The following is a 23,134-nucleotide window of genomic DNA, read 5'->3' as shown; positions in this document are numbered from 1 at the left end:
GAGATGTTAGAAAATATATTCGTGAATAGAATTTCAACTGATAATAGGTTTGTCCCCTTTTTTATGGCAACAAAACAGGTGTTAAGATGTTAAAACGCCAAACTGAAGCTTTTTACAAGGAATCATGTCTGCATTAACCACAATGCTTGTGGTCAGAATGCAAACAAAAAAAAACATACTCTGATAATATATGCATTGTCCTTGAAACTGATTGGTCCACACCAGAGACAGCTTTCTTTATTTTCAACTGTTTATATTAAAATTAATCAGTGACGCATAATTCCAAGCGCTCCCGATGTGATCGTAATGGCTTTCCCCCCACCGCCAGTATTATTCATACGCAACAATGCCGTGTAGGCTCTTGCACCAGACAATTGCTCAGATAAAATGTACAAATGATAGATTTTTCAGAATACAATTTCACAGATATGATTCTGGGAAATGCAACTTGGCAGGCTGATACACCAGGAATAAAGAGGTATTTTATTTTATTTCAGAACCAGAGGTGGGAAGGCTGGCAGCCGTGCTTCAAGCTATCATTTCACGGATGTCATGTCTGTCACGAGTCTGAATTTATATGCATACACAATTTCTTACCTTCGTGGGGTTTTTTTTTCTTTCAAATTTGTTGTGGAAGATTGGCTTCGTATTTTCTATAAATGTTGCAACCGGTGGAAGCTGCTGGTGGTCCAACCAGCAGGATCTCGTAATGGTAGCTGAGCAGAATGTGGATAGTGGTTATCAATTTCTGATGTTCCCCCCCACCCCCCCCCCATTATAAGAGATGAGTCTTCATGCAAGGCATACATCAGTCTGAGAACATCGCCTTTGAGCCATGATGCTCATGAATATAAAAAAACCACTTACATCCGTTTGGCAATTCACTCCTGCAGCCAAGCCTCCAGCAGTGAATTTCTTAAATTTCTATCTTCACTGTACTTGTTGCTTTCCTTTCCTACTGGCGAACCGTCTTAGTTCCCTCCAATAATATATATTTGCATTTTTTCGATGTGCATGTCCCTGCATTTGTGCAGAGTTTTTGCACATGAGGTCGCATGTGGAATGTTCATCAATCCAAAAAGTGTTGCATTAAAAGGTCTGTTAATTAATTGAACGGCACATGGCAAGACCTAGGCAGAGCCAATTGGTTATGGAAGCATATGTGCACTAACTATATACAGTATATATCTGCACAAAATTTGAGCTTATAATTTGCACAAAAGTTGCACACCCATCACTGGTGGTCTCCCAGATGGTTACATGACAATTAACATGACAATGCAAAGCAATGCCATGTTACTTGCCAGCTAAATGACACTAATTAGCCAAAAAAATTCACAAACAATAAACTCACTCGAGTGCCTTCTGTGTGTAGCTCCACATTTCGTATCTAATGCATGAAGGAGTATTGCTGGCATGTGCTCTTGTGCAAAACAAAGACACGTACAAAGATCCCCCGTATAGCCCTAACAGACTGTTGGGGCAAGTGCTGTTAGTGAGCACCTATGAAGGCCAGAACGGCACACGAGGGGGTGGGTGGCCAGCTGCCTTTGCCTCGCTAGTTGCAATGTTTGTACACACCATACCAGGTACTCATTTGATGCTGAGTCGACCAAGGGGAGTCCCAGGACCAGTTCAGATAATCGTCACTGATGTTGGCCGTGATCGGGAATCGAACACGGGTGGTCAGGTTTGTAGCGCACTACACTACCGCTTCCCCTTGTGTACACACACACACATTTGTGTGTGTACGCTGGAACAGCTGCAGGTGTGGACGTTGGCGCCAAGAGCCATACAGGTACATAAACTACTGTTACTCACCGTGCCTCGCATAACGAGTGACGATCTGGCATGCATGGCCAGGGCCCAGGAGGTTGGTAAGACATTGAGTCTGAGCATGGGCAAAATGGGGTTTGGGTTGGTGGATTGCCAGACCGTGCGTGGACTGAGCATGAAGAACGTTTTTAAGCGGCCAGTATCATATTATTATTATAAAGCACAGCGCACTAGGTTGGCCCGGTGTATTTTAAACTGTGCATTAATGGCAAGAATCCAAGGCACTTGCAAACGGAGTTATTTATTTATTTGCTTCAAGCGGCGGTATGTATAAATATTCTGCTTTTTATTTAAGGGCTGAAAGGCATTCAAACCAAACTAACTTGGAGTAAACCGAAACAAAATGCTGGAGCGTGCCCAGCATTACACAGATGTTTGCAAGGGGCCTTTAAAATAGCCATGATGAAGTTCCAGTGCGTTTCTTACAAACAGACCTGCCTTTGGAAGAGTCCGTTCAAACAAACATTAAAAAGCCAGCCACTTTGCAAAACGTTATAAAATAAAATTCACTTCATTTTTAGGCATAAACAATATACCACGGCTATATATCTCCCTGATCAATACTTTAAAAAATATTATTTTATTTTGTATCAAAACTGTATTGTCATTTACAGCCATTTGCCAGTTCAGTTGTCGACCATACTTCACAAGTGAGCGTTTTCCAGATTTTACAGTCACCAGTCTCCAGAAAGTACTGCATTCTGTGCAGCAGAACAAATCATTTTGCTTAATTAATTTTTCAACGCACTTGAATTGATTTTCACGGCTGCCTGCGCCTGCTTGGCAGTCAACGTGACTGGTAAAAAAAAAATCGAAATCCCCCTCAACAAAATTTATGGCCATTTCCTTACAACTTCTTAGAAATGCCGTAATAATGTTACTGCCGGTTGATGTGCTGTATCATATCTCACGGTACCACAGCACTACTTGAGCCACAGCTGGAGCGGGGAATTTTTTAATCAACAAATGAGCTCGTCATGTGGAATCAGATGGAACAATAAAGTACATCCTTAAAGTGATAATGTTGACGCATTAAAAGTGATGAAACATAATTAGTAGAAGCTAAAAAGTTGAACGGCCACATCAACCAAGGTTCCTTTACAAGTGACCAAAACGTTGTTTTTTTGCTAAACTTTAATTACCCAGCAGCACTTTGCCAAAAAAACAAATGCTTCATGGCAAAGTGAGGCAATTTTTGAAAGTGTGCATTTGTCAAGATACACATGCTCATCTGGATGAGTGATTGTGCATTTCCTGTAGTGCAGCTGTTCAGGGCTTGGGCAAGGTCAAGCCAGCCAGGGAGCCTGTAACCCTAGGCCAGCAGACAGGCCAAGCAAGGCAGGCGAACCGGTGTGCGCTGCATGGCATTACTCTGTTAAGAAAAGTGCGATAACTCCACAAGTGATATCGCGTGCAGAATCGCGCAGCCGTTCATGCTCCCCATTGAGAAACCGCGGAAGACAAGTATATAGGGCACGCTCTCGTCGGTCTCGTGTGTGCAACCTCCGGGGCATAATTCTACACTGCTAATCTATTATTACATTATTTACGGTGTTTTCAATTATAATTCCATGCGTTCATTTCTTTGGATGAAACGTACCTGTCTTTGTTAAACAGGGGAACGCCTTTGAGCTACGTGCAGGTCTCATGAAAGGCGACACTGTGCTCTCTTTAATGGGGAAAAGTTGAATAATTGCACGCAAATTTCCATATGAATGTTGCCAATTTTTCGGGTACATAATGGCCTACTCTGACTGCTCCAGGCTGCCATGTCAGACAGGCATGGCCAGTGTCTGAATGGTCTAATAGGTAACATTTAAACGCCATAAAGTTGGCCCAAAACTTCATATTATTATTTTCTTAAAGCATTCCACATATGATTTATATAGCAGTTCCACCTTCGTAGGCCGCTTTTTGGTCTCAAGTAACCGGCTCCTATTCATATTTGTCTTCAGTTAAAGAATTAAATATTTGTTTTCGTCACTTCGCGTGTGCGAGCTGCCCTCTGTGGTTCTCTCTCCTTCGTTCTGCTGCTTTGAAGTTGTTTCAAAAAGGCCACTTTTAACACTTGCCTCAACACACGGGCGCTTTACACCTGCGCGATTAAATCTCGGGGTGGGTGCTGTGGCCCAGTGGATTAAGGCACTGCTAACAAACATTTAGGGAGAGGTGAACATTTTGTTAAAACAGTGTATTAAAAAGTACACGTACATGAGGAAATATAGAAATGTGTTCGAGTGGTGTAACGGCGGTGAGCGCACTGCGCTAGGAACCTGCCGACCAGATTTCGATTCCCGGGCGAGAACTAAATTAGCGAGGAATGGTATCGGAAACAGTTCTGGGTACCGCCTCTTCACCAACTCGAACTACTGACCAGTGTGCTGAAGTATGATCGCACAATTCCCATGACTAACACGACGTGGGAAGGCCTTCATCTAGCAGTAGATTGACAAAGTGCTGTAAAGTATATCATCTCTCCGCCCCCCCCCCTCTCTCTATATTTAAGGCCTCGACACAGAGGCGTGGTTTCTCTGTGTGCCTATGTATGTGTCTCTCTCTATGTGTCTCTGTGTTATCTCTCTCTGCTTATATGTATGTCTAAATGTCTCCGGTTCTGTGTTTTATCTCTCTCTCAAATTTAGCATTCTCTGGAAGAACGTAATCAACCAGGTAGGGTGTGGACTGTTATGTTAGCCGACTCTCTGTGTTGTATTACATTACATTTCTAAGTATACTAGGTTTGTTTTCTACTTCATTTATACCTGATGATGATTGCTTGTGTTGCAACCGAAACGCCATATGCTATTATTTAATTTATAATGTTCTCGTTATACTTGAATTTATCGAAATAACCAAAAAGTAAGTGTGAGCGTGTCTGTTAATCTATAATTGAGGTGCATTATTATATTGGTAGCAAATTTCCTGTACTTCTGTATTGCCCTGATACATACGTACTTAACGTTTGTGTATATTGATTGGCATTTGAATGAACGAATGAAAACAAATAATGTTAGTTTCACAACTATGGGCCATGAGCACTTTTAAGCCTCTCGGGATAAGAAAGTTTCCAGCCTCCCCTTGGGCCTAGCCTAGCCCTGAAGATTGAGTTCGGCTATAATGCTCATTTGCTTAAGACCAAATCATCATAAAGGTGCCAGATTTGAACAGACATCACAAGATAAGCAGAGCTGAGCCTGAGTATTATTGCTTGGGAGACTACCTGGAACTTCCTGATGTTGTAGGCACGAGGCTGGGGGTTGCGAGGTGGTCAGGAGATGGCATACCATCCATAGGCTCAGTTCACACATTGCATGTATTTGGTCCGTCTTGTGGTTTGAATCTATCCGTACGGAGATTTGTGTTTTATTTACTCCTTTGCGTGTGGTTATTTTCCTTTTCAATACTCTGGTTCCCTCCCACATGAAGTTGCTCATCAATGGGCTCATCAATGGAATTGGCCAACTGTCTCAATGCATGACCCTTTTGAAAAAAGGTCTTGAGACTCAATGAGAATTCCCTGGGTAAATAATAATTTAATTTGTTTATGTAAACACTGCAGCAGCAGCAGGATGTAGGATGTCACCTTCTCTGTTGACACGATCTGCACGTTTCGGTGACATTACAGAGGCTGTTGAGGAAAAGAAAACAAAAAAAACTATTGAGAGGTCATGGGGTGGAGGAAAGAATGGATATCAGATTCAGGAAATCTGTGACTGGCTTAGGAGGGAGGGTGGGGGGATGAGGGAGTGTTGGTAAAGGCATCTCTTTAAATACTTCCTCCGCATGCATTCCAGCATCGGCCAATATTAACAAACCCTGCGCCGTGGCTAAATAAACACAAAAAATGCTATGGCCCTCGCGATAAAAGGGGTTATTGTTTTAAAAAAAAAACAAGCCACACTTCCCGCTTGAAAAAAAAATCTGCTTTCAAGAACAGCATGAGCGAGCAGTGGTGTCCTCGCAGCTGGAGAAGGACGACTGTACGATCAACGCAGCGGAGAAACACGTGGCTTTCTTGGTAAAAGCGAGCCGAACCAACGTTGGTGTTCGCGGCATCGACGTCGAATGGCAGAAGCTGGAGGATTTCCAAAAACAGCTTCTGTGATGCGACGTCCCCACGGATACTCGCTTGCGAGGATTAAAGCAGAGCCACGAGTGGGCCGGCAAAGTGAAGATGTCAGATTGCCACGTAGAATGGAAATAATAAAAATAAAACATAATAAAATAATTCTCACGACGTTTCGGCCACAACACAAGCAGCCGTCCTCAGGTGAAAAACAGGGCTGTCAAGGAGACAGAGCTGTTCTTAACCTGAGGACGGCTGCTTGCGTTGTGGCCGAAACGTCGTGAGAATTATTTTATTATGTTTCATTTTTATTATTTTATTACTTCCCTTCTACGTGACTTTACCGAAAGAACCAAGAAGATGAATCCCTGCAGTCACGAAAGCTTTAAATCGAAATGTCAGATTGCGTTAGACGGGTGGGATTCCAACACCGAGTGGGTGCGAATCTCATTTCAGAGAATGTAATATCCGCCAAGCCGATGCAATCGTCACCCACCGCTACGTGCAGAAAAGTTAATTTAAGCAAAGTTCGCATCCTTAAGATGCTGCTTTTCTAATGCTTCGTCGTCCAGTCGGTGATGCCGATGTGGTGAATGTGGCAGGGAGCTCTGATCGCAAGCACATTTGTTGCGAAACAATATTCAGTGTGTCCTTCAACAACAGCAACAAAAAACAGACGCGCGCACAATTGTTATTTATAACATTTTATTAAAAACTATCAATAAATTAGATGTCAGGCCAGTGGCGGCTTGTGCTCAAATGTTTTGGGGGTGTTCATCATTTGACACAGGGTTAGAGGGAATGTCTGGGGGCCTGGAAGCATGCCATCATGCCTTCCTCTCATCCCCAATCCTCATTAATCTTAATCATAACCACCATCATCACGACTATCGTTATCAACAATAATTTTCCATCATCACTCATGATGTGCCAATCATCACTCATCATTAACCACCGTTGACCACTACTGTCGCTGTCATTACGTGTCTTTAGGGGAGACGGTGCAAACATGAGCTATGAGTGGGGCTGGAACGGTTATGGGTGGGGCTAGAACGGTTATGGGTGGGGCTAGAACGATTGTGGGTGGGGCTAGAACGATTGTGGGTGGGGCTACAGCGGTTATGGGTGGGGCTAGAACGGTTTTGGGCGAGGCCTCCACCCAAGGCTGCCAATCTATTGGCTGCCGTGCACCGGTTGTCGTGGGGCAAGGGGGGGGCACCAGTGCCTCCCAGGTTTGCTTACTTGGGACATCAATCGACACATCGAGTGAGATATTGGGAAGCCGCTGGGAGCTTTAAAATCTCGATTTAAAACTCACTTCGTTAGAACCGCTTTTTGTGTTTTCGTTTTGTTGTCCTTCCCTCGCACCTGGCCGACTGGCACGGTTGGCTACGTGCGGTGCGAAAGAAGTTCAACATACGTACATACTGATCATATATGACCCTCCCTGCGAAAAGATGATGAGTCGTGGGAGCAGAGGGCGCGACTGGAGATTTGTCTGAACACTGCAATCCCTATTGAGGAGCCGCCACTGTCTTAGGCACAATCTTATGACATTTAACTTGCTTTTGTTTTTACGACGCATGCGAAATGCTTGGAATGTACATACACAATAAGTATAAACATTAGTAAAAGAAAACAATACTGTTAGTGTCGATTCTTAATATTTTTTTTCAACGTTTATATAAAACCGTACAGCAAAGTGTAGCTTTCTCAGGTTTTGTCTATAAACAATGGCATATATTAAACTTTGTTTTCCTTCTTCAGAAAGTCCCCTGATGTTTTTCTTTTTTTTAATGAATAAAGGAGAGAATAAGTGTTACTGGCTAAACAACCGTTTTTCTATCGTTCATCTTTCTAAGCTGCCAGACCAGTCTGATGCATTACAGCACTGCGTACATTCTTATCTGTTGTTGTACTCCTGAAAACAAAAACAAAAAACAGAAATGGCTTTCAGGCCCTCTGTATTAAAATAATCTATATATATTTTTTATTAATATACATGCTAAAATGCACCTGTAATTACTGTTTAGTACAAAATTACTATTATTACAGTATTATCAATATTATTATTAATATTATAAAATATACATATAACTATTTATACATTTACATGAAAGGCGATTCCTATTTGTACCATGTAGACCGCATTAAAAAAAAAATCCGCTATCCCCAGCTTCAAAATGTGCTGTACCAACAGTTTTCAGTAGGTCACACACAAACATCTTTTTCGGACGGGAGAAAAATTTCCCGATGTGTGAGGAAAGACGGTCCCAAAGCAGGTGCCATTGTATACACGGTCCATCATCATTTCCTCCAAGGTCTCACGGGTATCGTTCTCTTGTCCTAGTGGGCACGGGCAGCCCACGCTCAAGTGTGAAGAGGTGACTTTTGACGCCCATCTGCAATGTCTTCATTCAAGTCCAAGACGCGACCGTTTCGAGCAGTAGGAGGCATCTTCAAATGGCGCCAATGTCTTCACAACATAACTTAAAAAGAAGTGGCACTCCCACAGTCCTCGTCCATGATTGCTTACCAAACAAACAATACACCAGCATATATCACCATCTGCAGTAGCAGCAAAATAATTCATAGGCTTAAAGAAAGGTACGTATTACGTATTAACGTTTAAGCTTCAAGGTAGCATTACTCAATTATACGAAAGTATGTTGGAAAGTTGTCAAACGCGCACAATTTAGAAGATCTAAATCCAAATTTACACGAGACGTAAGAAGCGTGGTTTAAGTCTATAAAATCCAGATGAAACGTTCAACCGAGGGTAAATCACCATCATCGGTTAGAAAGTACAGTTAAGCTTACAGCTGCTGGACACAATTCATCAGGACCGGATCAGAGTGGGTGAGACACAGGGCCTACACGGAGGCAACGTGGCACACGGTCCACAGGGCCCTCGTGAATCTACCAGCCCCAGTGGGGGCGTTTTGGGCCCATGTTGGTGCACGTGGGCACTCAGGGCAAACGAGGTCGCACGACCAAACCGGACCCAGGCAGCACCGCCAGCGCACCTCCCCGCCTGGCGGAGTTACGTCCGCTGGGGCGGCTGACGCGGCGGGTTTGGCTCGGCGAGCGGCAGCTCCTGAGTGAAGCCCTCCTCGGGCTGCGCCGGTTTCGGGGGCGGAAGCGAAGGGCCGATGAGCACGGGCGGAACGGACTCGTGGCCGAACACCGAGTCGTCCCCGGAGGAGCACGTGCTGTTGGAGTCCGCGAAGCTGGGGGAGTACTGCTCCAGTGGGGCGCACAGGTCCAGGTACTCCTGTCACGAGGTGGCAGCGGAGACAACGCGATGTTTTAGCGGCGTCCACCTGGGACACGTCTCTCGCGCCCATTGTTTGCCTGAACCCCAACTAACTCCTGGGATCCTCGTCCATGTATTTGTCACAATCGTGGCCTGACAATCACAACTCTCTGTTCTGCAGCCTCGCCAAATGCCTCATCTCCAAGCTGCGGATGATCGCGAAATGGCCGCTGCCTGACATCTCACCCGCCGCCCGTAAACGGGACCACGTCACTCCGATACTCCGATCGCTGCACCGGCACCTGATCCAACCAGTTTTAAGATCGCGGTGACCATCCACAAGGTTCTCCATGGAATCGCGCCTGTCAACCTGTCCACCTTACGTGTCAACGCTCCACTACCCAGCACGCACTTTCCAATCCAGCAAAACCAATACTTTTTATCAAAGCCCCCAGTCAACCATCGCGCATTGAGGTGCCCCTCGTTCTCCTCTGTTGCCCGTGGCCCCTGTTCAAGTGCAGACGCGACGCTTTCTTTCTTTTTTCTCTGCCTATGACTGACTGCCTCTAAAAAATAAAAGGGCCCACTGTTTCTGGACAGCACCTTGAGATGCGGTGAAATTTAGACACTGTCATCATCAGCCATGATCAATCCCCCGGTTGGAGTAAGGTAAGTGGATCGTGGTTGATAATGGTAGCTTCTACATTTCAATTGTGCTGTGGCTTACAAGGCACTGGAGCCTTGGCCTATCTCTTAATCCTTATTCAATGCTAACCACGGGCAGTGCTGTCACTGCAACAGCATTGTGTGACTGCATCCCACCGCACAGGATTGCATAATCCCAAGTACCTCCTGCGAGCTGAGTGTGAGGATCCTGTCCATGCTCGCCACCAGCTGCTTGAAGGTGGGCCTCTGCGATGGGGAGGCTGCCCAGCACATCTGCATGATCATATACCTGCAGCAGACACGCACGCACGCTGAAGCTTGTTTCATGGTGTACAATCGAGCTCCCTGTAGATGAACGGGCAAATATTCCCCCTGCACTGAGATTATAATCAGTTGTCACGGAGATTTCAACCAGACCCGAGGATTTGGTCACATGTTGCATGTTGTATTATTGCATTTTGTTGCATACAAAGACAAAGACCCCCCGTATAGCCTTAACAGACTGTAGGGGCAAGTGCTGTTAGCGAGCACCTATGGAGGCCGCAACTGTGGGGATGGGTGGCCAGCACCACGCCCGACCGCCTTTGTCTCCCCAGTGGCGATGTTTACACACCGCACCCGGTACTCATTTGAGGCTGAGTCGACCTAGGGGAGGCCCATGACCGGTTCAGATAACCGTCACTGGTGTTGGCCGTGAGCGGGAATCGAACTCGGGTTGCCGGGTTCATAGCGCAGCGCGCTAACTGCTACACTACCGCGCACTCCCACTCATTCGTCCGCCTGTGCAAGCGTCAACGTACAGCTCGTTGGGGCAGTTGCTGGGTTTGTCCATGCGGTGTCCTTCCTTGAGGAGCTTGAAGAGCTCTTCCACTGGGATGCCGGGGTACGGGGAGCCACCCAGAGTGAAGATCTCCCACAGAAGAACTCCAAACGACCATCTGCAAGCACCCACGTGAGAGCACCATCGATGTGCCACCCCCGCAACATGGCCAAACAGCCGCTCGTCCTGGGCCCTATCTCAACATCGACCTTGGCCAGGGTCAACGTCCATTCTAAACTCCACCATCAGTTGTGATCAGCTTGGTGTATATTTGAGGTGCCATCAAAATTTGCATGTTTATCACATTGCTGGTAAATTGTGTAGGTTCATTACTGTTCATTCTTATGCTCATGGTACGCACATCCAATTGTGTGTATAGGAATCTATTATTTTATATTGTCTTCCATATAATTGGTTCACTTGGCTTTACCTCTCTTGCCACTAGAGGCAGAAAACAACCCTTAGATTCTTGAATCAAATCATGACCTAAATTTGTGATAATTTATCAAATCGCAAAGGAGAGTTAATTGTTATAGACTTAGTACCATGCAGTCTAACATGAAGAATATCATATCAAGGTGCGTTGTTCACCCGTGGGCACCAGTTTTATATAAAACCATTCCAATCCTCGCATGATGAGCTAGAAAACATACAATTGAGTCCTGCAGTTTCAGCAGAGTGGGATTTGAGTGGCGATTAAATTACAATCTATCTTTATAAAAAAAAAAATCCAGAGCATTGTCATGCAATCCCTCTCCAAGGATACAGCTGCTGCTGTTGCAGGAGAATTCGAACCAGATCCTCCCTACACGCAGAGCTCACTCTCACATTTTCCCCCAAAGCCTACACTGCTCTGGCCCTCCGTTCCTGCACCACCGTCCTTTCCCCCAACAAACAGTCATCCACCCCCCGCATTCCATTGATTCTTTTTTTTTTCATGCGCTGGAAAGCATTTTGTTGCATTAAATTATTCGGTCAAATAATAAAATGAATAACGTTAGAGAAAGATCAGTTGCCGGCCGACTGGTTTTCTGCGGTGTTTTATACGATGGCCATGAATGAGATTAGTCGGCTAAGAAGTTGAGATCAGTCTACTCTTACTAAGTTAACCGGAGTGAATTTGATCCCTGAAGTAAAAATACATTATTTTATCTCTGACCTGTCCTTGACCCTGACAAAGTTCCCGCTATGGCTGCGGCTAATCATCACGTGCGACCTCCTGGTTCACCAGTGACCCGAAAATTATTCAGTGAAAACTTGGCCCTAACAAAAAGCTGTTTTATCATACAGACCAAAGAGTGGCACACTGAGTGTTGAACCCGGTCCAGAGTTTTTATTGTATACTTTTGAAAATGTGCACTCCCAAAAGGCCATGCGGCCTATGCGATGTGTAAAATTACACGTGGAAAGACAAATATGGGGGAGTAGGCATCGTGTCTGCTTCTTTATTTTGTTTCAAAATATTGTAAAAGTAATTGGTTAATTGCTTAATACAAAAAGGCTGGTTCTCGGTCTCCTTTAGCCGAGATGCATCGTCGGTGCAGGTGGCCTCCGTCAGGTCTGTAATTGTGGCTGTGAGTGCGCATCGACTGGCTCTGCGTTGGCGGGCCGCGTGAGCGTGCGTGTCAGGGGGGGCGGCCAGCCAGCCGGCCGGCTGGCGCTTGCGGTCGCGCGCACGCGCGTGCGGTAACTTACACGTCGCACTGGTGGGTGTACACCCTGTCAAACAGCGCTTCAGGCGCCATCCACTTGACGGGCAGTCGACCCTGCCAGCACCGGGAAACAGAAGGCATATTATTCCTCTGGAATCCGCACGTACGTTAATTCAAAAGACGTGGGAGGAGGGGTTGTCGAAAGAAAACCTACAAAAATACAACACCGGGGCGCTTTAAATTGAAATTCAACAGTTTTTGCTTGCAGTGTTGGGTATTCATTAATTCCGAAGGGGGGGTGGGGGGGTTTATTTGTTTAACTAAAAAAAGAAAGCTCCACATATTTGTAAGAAATGTCACACCGTTTGATCTCTCATTTGTAAGTGTATATAAAATGTGGTGATTTAATTAAATGTTTTGGTACTTTGAATTTTTAAATACACAGCACTCCAAAGACAAGATCCAGAGCCAACAGAGCGAGTGAGTGTAGCCAAAATTAATACCCTCAATTTGTTTGGTTTCATTAACCTTACACAATATTTGTCATGTACTTTGAAAAATCTTTTACTTTTTGCCCTCAGACCTCCATTCAATGGAGTGAATCTGCACATCATCTTTGATAAATTAGACATGTATTTTGGGAATACAAAAACAAAAACAAACTCACTATTTATCCAGTAAAGCCTCGCCGAATTTCAACACTCGTTTCCAGAAAGGTCCAGCATCAGGATTATTTGCCAATTCCATGAATACTCTGTCTTTGTCATACTGACGATAAGCAGAGTACCCAAAGAAAACCAATACGTAGCGTGGAATTAAAATATCGAAGCTCCCCCCACACACAGATGGATTCAATAACCCGTGGCTGTACAGCCATCGTCCGAATTCAAGTGACGTTTAACCGAGTGTTGGCTCCACTCACGTTGGTGGTCTTCTTGTAGTAGTCGATGTTGTGCACGTCGCGGGCCAGACCGAAGTCTGCGATCTTCATGACGTTGTCCTCGGTGACCAGGACGTTGCGTGCCGCCAAATCGCGGTGGATGCACTGGCGGACACGAGGAGACGGAGTTTTAGTCTCGGGGAGGCGCCCGGGCGCAAGAGAACCATGCGCTTGCGAGCAAGGCAACTGTGCACTTGCCAGCAAGGCAACGGTGTGCCCTCTCCTGCTCTCGCAAGTGTCATGCGACTGTACTCTGCAGGGCCGTATATGGAAGGGGGGTGGGTGGCGTAGGGCAGGTGGCACAATTTTTCCTGTGCTTTAGATCCAATGGTGCCTTAGAAAGAGCCAGGGGAAGAGGCCTCAGAGAGCAATTCATTTGACATTTTGGCCGGGCCCTTTCAAAAGGCAGAAAAGGAGTCGTTTTCTTTTTTCAGTTCCAAGGGAAGAATAATCCACAAACACTGAGCTACAAAACCATTTTTCCCTATTTAATGTGCATGCCCATGGGATGTAGAGAAATTCAGTGGCTTCTAAACACACATTCTGCTGTGGGACAACACAGGCAGACAGTGGAGTTCAGATAATTTCGGGAAGTGTGTCTCTAACCCCAGTCCACATGTTTTCTCGATTACCATCAGGTCTCCACAGTGTATAGCCGGTTAATTTGCATATGAATGGAAAAAGGTGCACCATATCAAATGTCTGAGTTTGAGGAAACACTGACTTCGGGCAATACCACGCGAAACATTGTTTTCCTTCTTGGCTATTTTTTTTTTACATTTCACAAAATTTTATCCAGATTGTGCTCGCGGCATTATGTCGCGAGACGAAGCATCAATTGAAATCTGCGGCAGAGCGGTTGCAATCCTTGGTGTAAGCGAAACGGCTCACAGAAGCGGAGATCACAGAGTTGTCTCTGCATCAAACAGTAGGGGCAGCGAATTTGCACCCCCGCTCTGCTGCCACTGAGTGAGTAATGTTCCTTGGCCATGCCAAATTTTACTAGGCAGTGTTTGTACGTGATGGGAGTCGTAATGTATTTTTTCCACGTGTTCGTTTGCTCTGTGCCTAGAGCAAAAGACACCCAGAATGCACCTAAACCTCCTTAGATTTCGGAAACTCGGCAGAGTTGAGCCTGGATAGTACTTGGATGGGCGACCGCCATGCACGTTACGTTGTCACGGGTATCTGCCGCGCTGTGCTACATTTGTGGGCATCGGAAGGGCGGCGCAAACAAAATACATTTGCTGTACTGTGCTTGAACACTCCAACGTCAACGTTCCTCACCGTCACCAACCCATACTGACCAGAGCTGAACTACAATAGACTCACCCCGATGCCCACATGGCACGGCCGAGGCCCTCATCCAGTGTTGATTATTATTATTTTTTACGAGGTATGGCCCACCGAGCTATGTAGCTCTTTATCAGAAGTGACCTGGCGCTCATGTGGAAAATTGAAAGCAGCCAAATACCCTAAACGCATGTTTCTAAATATAGAGCATCGTGCCACTGCGTCACACCCCCCCCCCCCTTAATCAAAAGGCACAGCAAGTCAACACGTGGGAAACGTGACTACAACGGACGATGTGGTGCACGGCGTCGAGAGGGGCAGAGCGAAGGCGGCGGCAGCGGGGGGAGGGGCAGTGCGGAGTGAGGGGGGGCACCTTCTTGGAGGCGAGGTACTCCATGCCGCGCGCCACCTGGTACGCGCACGACACGAGGTCCTTGAAGGTGAGCTGCTCGCTCGGATCGCTGGAGCCGATCGGGTCGAACGAGTAGCCGACGCCCGGGGGGCGCCGTGCCCGCAGGTACTCTCGCAGGTTGCCTTTGGAAGCGTACTCCACGATCACGTACAGGGGACCTAGCGGCACGCAGAAAACGAGCGGGGGTGGGGGGGAAAGTTCGTGTCACTCTCGGTCCCCTACTTGTTAAATGGTAAAAGGTGCAGCCCTGCAATTGCTCGCTCACATCACTACTGGCGGAAGGGCTCGCCACTTTCAAGCTGGCCGGACATCTTGAAAGAGGTGGCCACCCCATCACACGCGACCTGCCCATCGGCTGACTGTGGTGTATTTCGTTTATACCGCTGGAGTGCAGAGGGGCGGGAGGATTTTAGAAACCCGCACCGTTGCTTTAATTCTCTCGCCGCCAGGAGATCGAATAGATCAGCGGGGGGGGGGGGGGGGGGGGCACTTTCGCCGATAAGACATCAGTGTGAGGGCCGCCACACATTTGAAGCCATTGGGTTTGACAGCATGATGGGGGCTGTTTTCACATTTGTGTATTTTCGGGGGCCGCATTAAAGGCTGCCAGTGGCCGCCAGTGGTTCACGCTGGCCTTGCAATGAAGAACACTGGAATAGATCAATCGATCTCGAGATTGCAAGTCCATTGCGTTAACCATTTCACCGCCGCAGCATCATTTACTAATTACTGGTATAAAAATAACCAGAAATAAACCGAGTTATTACAAGGTCAAGAGCCCGTGGGTATGAATTCCGCATGCTTATAGTGGGAGTGAGTCATAGCATAGAACAGCCACTGCTGACTCCCACAGGTACTCATTGTATTGATCCACAAATGGATGGTGGGGCTGACCCAATGTCCGAAGAGGATGTTACAATTGAGCTGTGTGCTCTTAACAAATGTGCTGCGTGGCCAGCTCTTAACTTTGAGCCCTTTATCCTTCATAAAAACTCGCTCTTTTATCGTTTACCATTTCCTGCTATCCATGTTCATTGATAGCAGACAACACGGGTCCTGGGATTAGTTTTCTTGCTATGCCAGCAGATAAGATATAATTAACAGAGGAGAGCTTTAGCCACATGTAACAAACCACTTCAACAAATGCATTGGCCTTGCTACGACCACAAAACTGACAGCAGCGCATTGCTGCTTTGAATTATTGTTGGCAAGTTGCCCGCGATGACGCCACCACGCACCATCCTGGGTGCAGGCTCCCAGAAGGTTGATGATGTTTTTGTGCTTTCCTATCATCTTCATCACCTCCATCTCGGACACCAGATCCGAGAGCTCCTTGTCCGTGGCATCGTCTGAAACGCAGCGCCCACATTCTCGTAAAAAACTTGCAGCCACACAGGGATCAACAACTTTTCTCATTTTAATGACGCCGTCACTACAGGCCGAAGCCTCACGGTAAATATGCCCAAGTGTGGCACAGAGAGAAATCTAGGCAAGGCCTCGTGGGTTCGGTATTCAACGATGCATAGCTTAATCGATTAAAGTCAACTGTTTTGCCAACAACACATGCACTATATAACGTGCATAAGAATACAGAGCTGTTGTTCAATTAAGATGAAATCACATCCAACAATTACTTACTATCATCTATAACTGTGCTTGACAACGAGCACAAAACTACCAACAATATATTAGGGATTGTTTTTAACTCCTTGTCGAAAAATATTTGTAATGACATTCTCTATGTATTACGTCTTTTTTGTTATTAAATTGCATAATTATACTGAGAATAATGCATTGCTCATTTTCGTGTTGAGGATTTCATTGCTAAACACAGACACGGAATGCTTAAGTATGCTTTTTCCTGTAAAATCAAATGTCCAATTCAGCTTGACTTACGGCCGCGCTTTCTTAAAAAGGCAAGCTGCACTGCGGTGCTAAATGTTTGGGGAAAATTTTACGTGCGGCAAAACAGCGGGCGAAGCCAACGAGATCGCTCCCCGTTCACCCTGACGGGATGGGAGTCGATTACTAAAAACAGAAACGTGACGGCAAATTGGACAACGAGTCCATAAACCGCCATCACCCGGCCTGAACCCCGCCGCTGCACCCAAAATAGTGGCACTCTCATCGCTCCAGAAGAAAACGTTTAATCAGAGGTCATTACACGATTGCTAATCGGGCTCTGTTGCCGAAGAGGCTTTAGGAAATTACAGCATTACACCGCCGCCCTATGGGTAGACAAAAGGGACAAATGCGATTTTCACTGGCGGGTCCACCGCCCCCGCAACCCCTCATTACCCATAATTACCCTCTCTCTCTGCCGGCCTCTCTTCTCCGCACACCCGGGGAAGGAAAAAAAACCCCCTAATTTTCAGCTCATTACCTCTTGCGCTGCTACCACCAACAATGCCGCTGCCCGGGGCTGTGTCCAGACGGAACAAACCCTAAATCCCCACCGTATGGTTTTTTTTTCCTGCCTTCTGTCCATCCCTCCGCGCCCTGCCGTTGCCCTGTGTTTTGCCAGCTCGAGGCTGTGCGCACAGTGTTTCTTCTTGCGAGTCTGCTTTCGTACCTCGATTGGGGCTGGGTTCACGCGGAACATTCTGCGAACCCGAGTCCGGATCCGAGGGTGCTGCTGCGACCCACGAGCAACTACCCCTTGCCACCCCCCCAAACGATACGTTCCGCGATCCCAAAAACCCCACGATATGTTTAAGAGTGACTCTCCTGCGATGCACTGGTCCACTCCGATACGCTACTTGTAAATTATACGCGATGCCGTCTAAAGGTTTACTTAATTTGTACCAAAAAAAAACCTACTGTGTGAACACACCACGCTTGCCAGCAGATCAGATCCGTTTCCAAAACGAGCTATGGATTAATGCTGGCTGGATTGTATGAACACAAGCGAGGTTTTGAATATCAACTACTTGCCAATAGCTACAATAAACACACCTGCACTTTAGAACATCCGTCCATCAGACTCGCCGCTGATCGATCGGGAAAGCCAACAGAGCATCTCGGCGCCAGCCCGATCGCACGCGAGGGCACAGCGACATTTACAGACTCGCTGCCCCGTACGCCCCAACCCACCCGCCCCAACCACACCGCATCACACACCCACTCCGCCACACCGCACTCACACCACAAGGCACCCACCCTTGAGCATCTTGACGGCCACAGTGGCCGTCTTGTTTGGCTTCTCCTTGTCAACTCCGAGCCCATCGGCCATCACCACCTGTCCGAAGCAACCTTCGCCCAGGGGCTTTCCCAGAGTCAGCCTGAGCACCGACGCAGCCGTGGTCAGGGCGTGGGATAGCAGGGAGAGCAGCAGAAGGTGGGCGGGTGGGTGGGCGGAATAGCAAGACGCGTATTAGTAACAACCTTCTGCACATTTAATACGTTCAGCAATTGATCTGTTTGCAATTCATGTGTGTGTGTGTGTAGTGGGGAGCGGTAGTTTAGTGGTTAGCGCGCTGCACTATGAACCTAGCGACCTGGGTTCGATTCGTGCTCACGGCCAATACCAGTGACGATTATCTGAACCGGTCATGGGCCTCCCCTAGGTCGACTCAGCCTCAAAATGAGCACCTGGTGCGGTGTGTAAAACATGCCACTGGGGAGACAAAGGAGGCCGGGCGTGGTGTTGGCCACCAACCCCCTCGTGTGCCGTGCTGGCCTTGAAAGGTGCTCGCTAACAGTACTTGCCCCAACAATCTATCCAGGCTATACGGGGGAGCATTGATTTTTTCATACAAAGGGGGCTTCAAATAAATGTTAACACTTATATGGGACTATCGTTTTTAATTGAAAAAGAACGGATATTAACACTGTATAACATGATAACAAAAGTATGTTAACAGCTTCAGAAAGTCAAAGAGTCTCCACTTGTTCGCCATCATTGTCAACGCGTGCCTGGAATCTTCTCCAGGTGGTCCCGAAAGCAGCACATTTTTGTGGAATTGTTGCAAATTCTCCAACGTGGTAACATTTTTTTGAAGCACCCTGTAAGTTAATTCTTCAATGCACTGCATTCTATACAAGTCGAATGACATAGGAGGGTTCAAGGACCACTTATACTGCCGCGCAGGTCTCCGCGTAGGTATTGTCTGTTGCTTGGCGTGACGTCCGACATTTTACTTCACGAGCTTCTCCAGGAACTGAATATTCAGGTCCTGAGCTCCAACAGTTTCTGAAGAAGCTCCCAGCATATGGCGCGAGTCGGAGCTGATGATTGCTACGTCTATATTCCAGCTGAGTATTTTGCTGAGAGTCTGTAAAAATTTGGACGTTGACGCCCGGCACACAATAGCCTACTCTTTCGAGCGACATCGACGGGATCATAAACATCCACTGCAAAGCAGACGGAGCGTATTTTTTATGCTTACGCAGTATTAACCGGGGCGGCCACTTCAATGCGAGCCGTGAACCTCTGCAACCGGCGGCGAATGCGCTACGGCTGAGCCGCGTCACCGACGTGCGCAGTAGCACGGCGCGCCGACCTCTGCTTCGCGGCTACACAACCTGCCCAGCGTTGTTGATGTTGCTGTGAAATGGCAAAAACACCTGTCGCGCGGAAACTCCCAGCGGGGGTCCTCGGGCAGCTCGTACTCGGAGACCCCGGGCAGCCCGCCGCCGTCGCTGGAGGAGCAGCGCGTGATGCGCACGAGCGGCGTGTGCGACGTGAGCGACGAGCTCGAGTCGATGGACACCTGCGGCGGAGCGCACACGACGGACACGCGGTCGCGCGAGGCCCGAGATGGCGTGCACGCGCGGAGCGGAACCTACGGGTCCCAGCCTGCCCCACCTCCCACTCCCCTCCCCCTGATTATAAAGCAGCATTGATATTTTTGGGGGAGAGGGCCGCCCTCTCCCTCCCAATCTCCGAGACCACCGGTCGCAGCCCCAGAAGTCTCCCTGCAACGACCCGGCCCTGTCGCCCGTGCACACCAGAAGGCCCCCGTGGTGACCCAAGTCTGGGCCTGTACACACCTGCTGCTTGAGTGGAACGCCCTTGGAGAGCTTGCAGAGTTTGGGCTCGGGGAGGCTCTTGGTGGCCGCGTGCCTCCAGCGGTAGAGCAGCATCACGGCGAGCATGAGGCACAGCAGCAGCGCGCCGGTGCAGTAGATGCCGATCTCCGTGTACATGGGGTCCAGCGAGCTGCTGTCCCTCAGCTCCTTCACCGTGGCTTGTGTAGGGAAGGGAGCGGATGGGAGATTCTTGTTTAATATATATATGATCGCATTTTAATGTGTAAGTATTCACAGCCGCTTGCAGCACAAATGTGTGTTTGGATGCCCAAGGTCACCACAACAAGGCCATCTGGTTATTCAGTTTCGTGCAGAGTTTCAGAGGCTTTCGTTGTATAGACAGCTTTGGAATCGGTGGCTGGGTCAGGAGAGACCGCGGGTCTATGTAGAGTTTGCAGTGGCAACATCACGATTCAATCGCAGACTCCAGCCATGCCATGGCTCAGGCAAGGTGGATGCTTGTGAGGCCACGGACACAGAAGGGTCAGTGCTGCTGTGTACGTCTGCACTCCACCAAGCCAAAGAGGCAGCTTTCCCAAAACACATCGGACAGTAGCTCTCCGATGTGTGTTTCTGGTTGTACCACGTGCCGTTCGGCATGATGGCCGACGCTTAGCTCCTCGTGCTAATAATAATTGGCATTTAAAAGGCTAACAAAATTGAGCGAAACGTCGGGCATCTTGCCGAAGAATAATCGGGGGGACAGCCCAGGAAGACGTCGCAGGGCGACGCGGAACGACCGCAAGTCGGCTTCCAAAGCGCTCGCGCGAGCCACAGCGCCGCCGCTCAGCACATGGACGAGACGCGGACGCGTTGACCATCGACGTCAATCGCATTTCGATTGACATGAAGCCAATGCTCTTTAACATCATTATTCTTATTATTTGTTTCATTACATAAACTCCAAGCGAGCTTATTACATTTTTAAGCAAGCAAGCGGTTGCACACCGCGAGTACGTTTAACTCGTGAAGCAATCGCAAGAGGATAAACGACACAGCGAGCACAGGAAGATGGCATCCGCTTACATGTGCGAGCAACAATTGTGCACCTTGTTGTCAATTGCAAATGTTTGTCCATGGCAGCAAAGAACAGATGAACTTCGCTGTTGTAAAAACCAAAGAAATGAGGTTGTGTGGGCTATGACGGTGCTTTATGTAGCATCAGCGGCAATCTAGGACTATTACTGACACGTGAGTTGTGGTTTGAGACTGCAATGTTGAGCTCCACTTTCAGCTTGTATTGTGTCATTTATATATTAAAAAAACATTTAACGATGCGTTGCTTCATTGACTAAAATGTATTTCGATGCTCCAGATAAATTCATCCAAGCACGTGCATCAGAACCGATTACTTTTGATCTCTCAGGTTGAATTTAATTGGTTCGTGCAAACCGTGCATTCACTCGCAACCTCTACTTAAATAAAGAGTTTGAATCGTGGCCCCGAATCAGAACCGCCAAGAATCGTGTCCATTCGGGAAGTCAGCAGTAGGGCTAAATCATTACCTGCCTACAAATTAAACAAACGTAAACAAAACGTATTCCTTTCAGCCAAACACAAATCTGTTAAACTCTTGCACCGTTAGTCACACTGCAGTCACGCTGTTTTTAAAAGCTTCTGAATCCAGGCGAGCACGACCCGGGGTCTCGTGTGCAACAATGCGCTAAATGTGCCCGGTAAACTGTGGCTTTAAAAGCTGCCTATTGGCCGTTTAAGCTCTTTGAAAATCAGTGGCCTAGGGGCGGCTTGCTGAGCGAGGAATTTGGAAACTGTTGAGGCTTCATTCCGGGCCAGTGCAGATGGAAATCCGTGCCGGCACGCTCCGTGCACACCCGACGCTATTTGTCCATTCATCGCTCCGGCTCCAGGCGCTAGCTTCCCGTCGTGCTGTCAATTTTAATCACAGAGCTCCTGCATAACTTCTGAAGTATCCCCGGCAGATCGCCTCTTATTTTGCGGCAGATTCCAGGTTTGGAGCAATGCGATTGGCCGATTGTGCTGTCGATTTGTCAAGGCTGGCACGAGAGAAACGGGTCAGAAACTGGAAGGCACAGAAGATGGAATAAGCAGTTGTTTCTTCCTCTCCCCCACTAAGTTAATTATTGCTGTGCTGGTAGAATCATGTGCACCACTAATATTTATCAAGTGTGGCGAATCAAATCTTGCCTTAAAGCTTTCGTAACTGCAGGAATTCATATTCTTTGGGTCTTTCGGTAAAGTCACGTAGATAGGTTGAAAGAAAATAAGAAAAAAGTAGTTTTTTAAAATAACAAAAAAGTATTTTTTTGTTATTTTCTTTGAAACTATCTACGTGACTCTACCGACAGACCCAAAGAATGTGGCAAATCACTTTCCCCGTGCTACCGAGCCGCTCGAGTGTTTGAATGTGGTTAAAATGCGTTAATTATTAATGAGCATCCTGCCAGCACGGCAGTTGGTTTAGTGAATCATTGCGGATCAAATGATGCCTTGTCAAAACAATTGTGATGGCTGAGATTGAAGCAGCAGGGCCTGAACAATCGCTTCTCACCGCATGTGTAGTGGCAAGAGATGTTCTCATAATCAAGTAGATAGCATTGCGGCGGTAATTTACCACTCGAAACAAACCAACAAAAATGTAAATGAACATAGTAGACGTTGAGCTTCGTGTCGTGTCATGTGTGTGAGTGCATGTGTTTTTTTTATGATACCCTTTATGTTATTATTTTGGAGTTTTCATTTGCCGTTTGAATTTGCAAACGCAAATATAAATCAGGGTCGTGACCGCCTATGCGTATTTTCGGAACCTTCACCGTTTGCGAACCTTTAACTGTTGATAACTTAACGAATGAAGTGAGCCGATCACAACAAAAGCAACATCACAACCGTGATGAACAGCAGCAGCAGCAGTGTTGGCAACGTTTCAAATTGGCAAACGACGTGGCAAAGTCGTGCGATTATAACGTAGTTGGGTGGCAGACTCAGACACCGAGGCAAGACACAGTCACGCAGAAGTAACACACGAGACGAAGCCAGGGTGGTTCTAAAGTCCATGCCTTGCTACGGACCAGTTCAACAAATTATCCCCTTTTAATGACAAATGTAATTGTTACGCGCCGCACGTATCTGATGATTTCCAAACGCGTCCCATGTGAATTAGCGAGGAGCTGATCAATTTCAACC

General features: G+C 47.2%; 1 protein-coding gene across 2 annotated transcripts in view; it reads right to left on the bottom strand.

Annotated features, from left to right (window-relative positions):
* Positions 1 to 7,867: 7,867 nt before the first annotated feature.
* Positions 7,868 to 23,134, bottom strand: part of FGFR2 (fibroblast growth factor receptor 2) — a 63,319-nt gene continuing 48,052 nt past the window's right edge. For both annotated transcript variants that reach the window (XM_078593052.1, XM_078593051.1), the window contains exons 7-16: positions 19,934 to 20,130; positions 19,508 to 19,653; positions 18,101 to 18,222; positions 16,180 to 16,290; positions 14,903 to 15,099; positions 13,219 to 13,341; positions 12,340 to 12,410; positions 10,625 to 10,762; positions 10,008 to 10,113; positions 7,868 to 9,176 (exon numbers count right to left, since the gene is read on the bottom strand). In XM_078593052.1, the coding sequence (XP_078449178.1) occupies positions 8,946 to 9,176; positions 10,008 to 10,113; positions 10,625 to 10,762; positions 12,340 to 12,410; positions 13,219 to 13,341; positions 14,903 to 15,099; positions 16,180 to 16,290; positions 18,101 to 18,222; positions 19,508 to 19,653; positions 19,934 to 20,130 (1,442 nt within the window). In that variant the 3' untranslated portion in view covers positions 7,868 to 8,945. The remainder of the gene's footprint in view (positions 9,177 to 10,007; positions 10,114 to 10,624; positions 10,763 to 12,339; positions 12,411 to 13,218; positions 13,342 to 14,902; positions 15,100 to 16,179; positions 16,291 to 18,100; positions 18,223 to 19,507; positions 19,654 to 19,933; positions 20,131 to 23,134) is intronic.

This window comes from Lampetra planeri, chromosome 4 (genome assembly GCF_965212315.1).
Source record: "Lampetra planeri chromosome 4, kcLamPlan1.2.h2, whole genome shotgun sequence".
In the NCBI taxonomy this organism is placed as follows: domain Eukaryota; kingdom Metazoa; phylum Chordata; class Hyperoartia; order Petromyzontiformes; family Petromyzontidae; genus Lampetra; species Lampetra planeri.
This window is presented reverse-complemented; position numbering and strand designations above follow the sequence as displayed.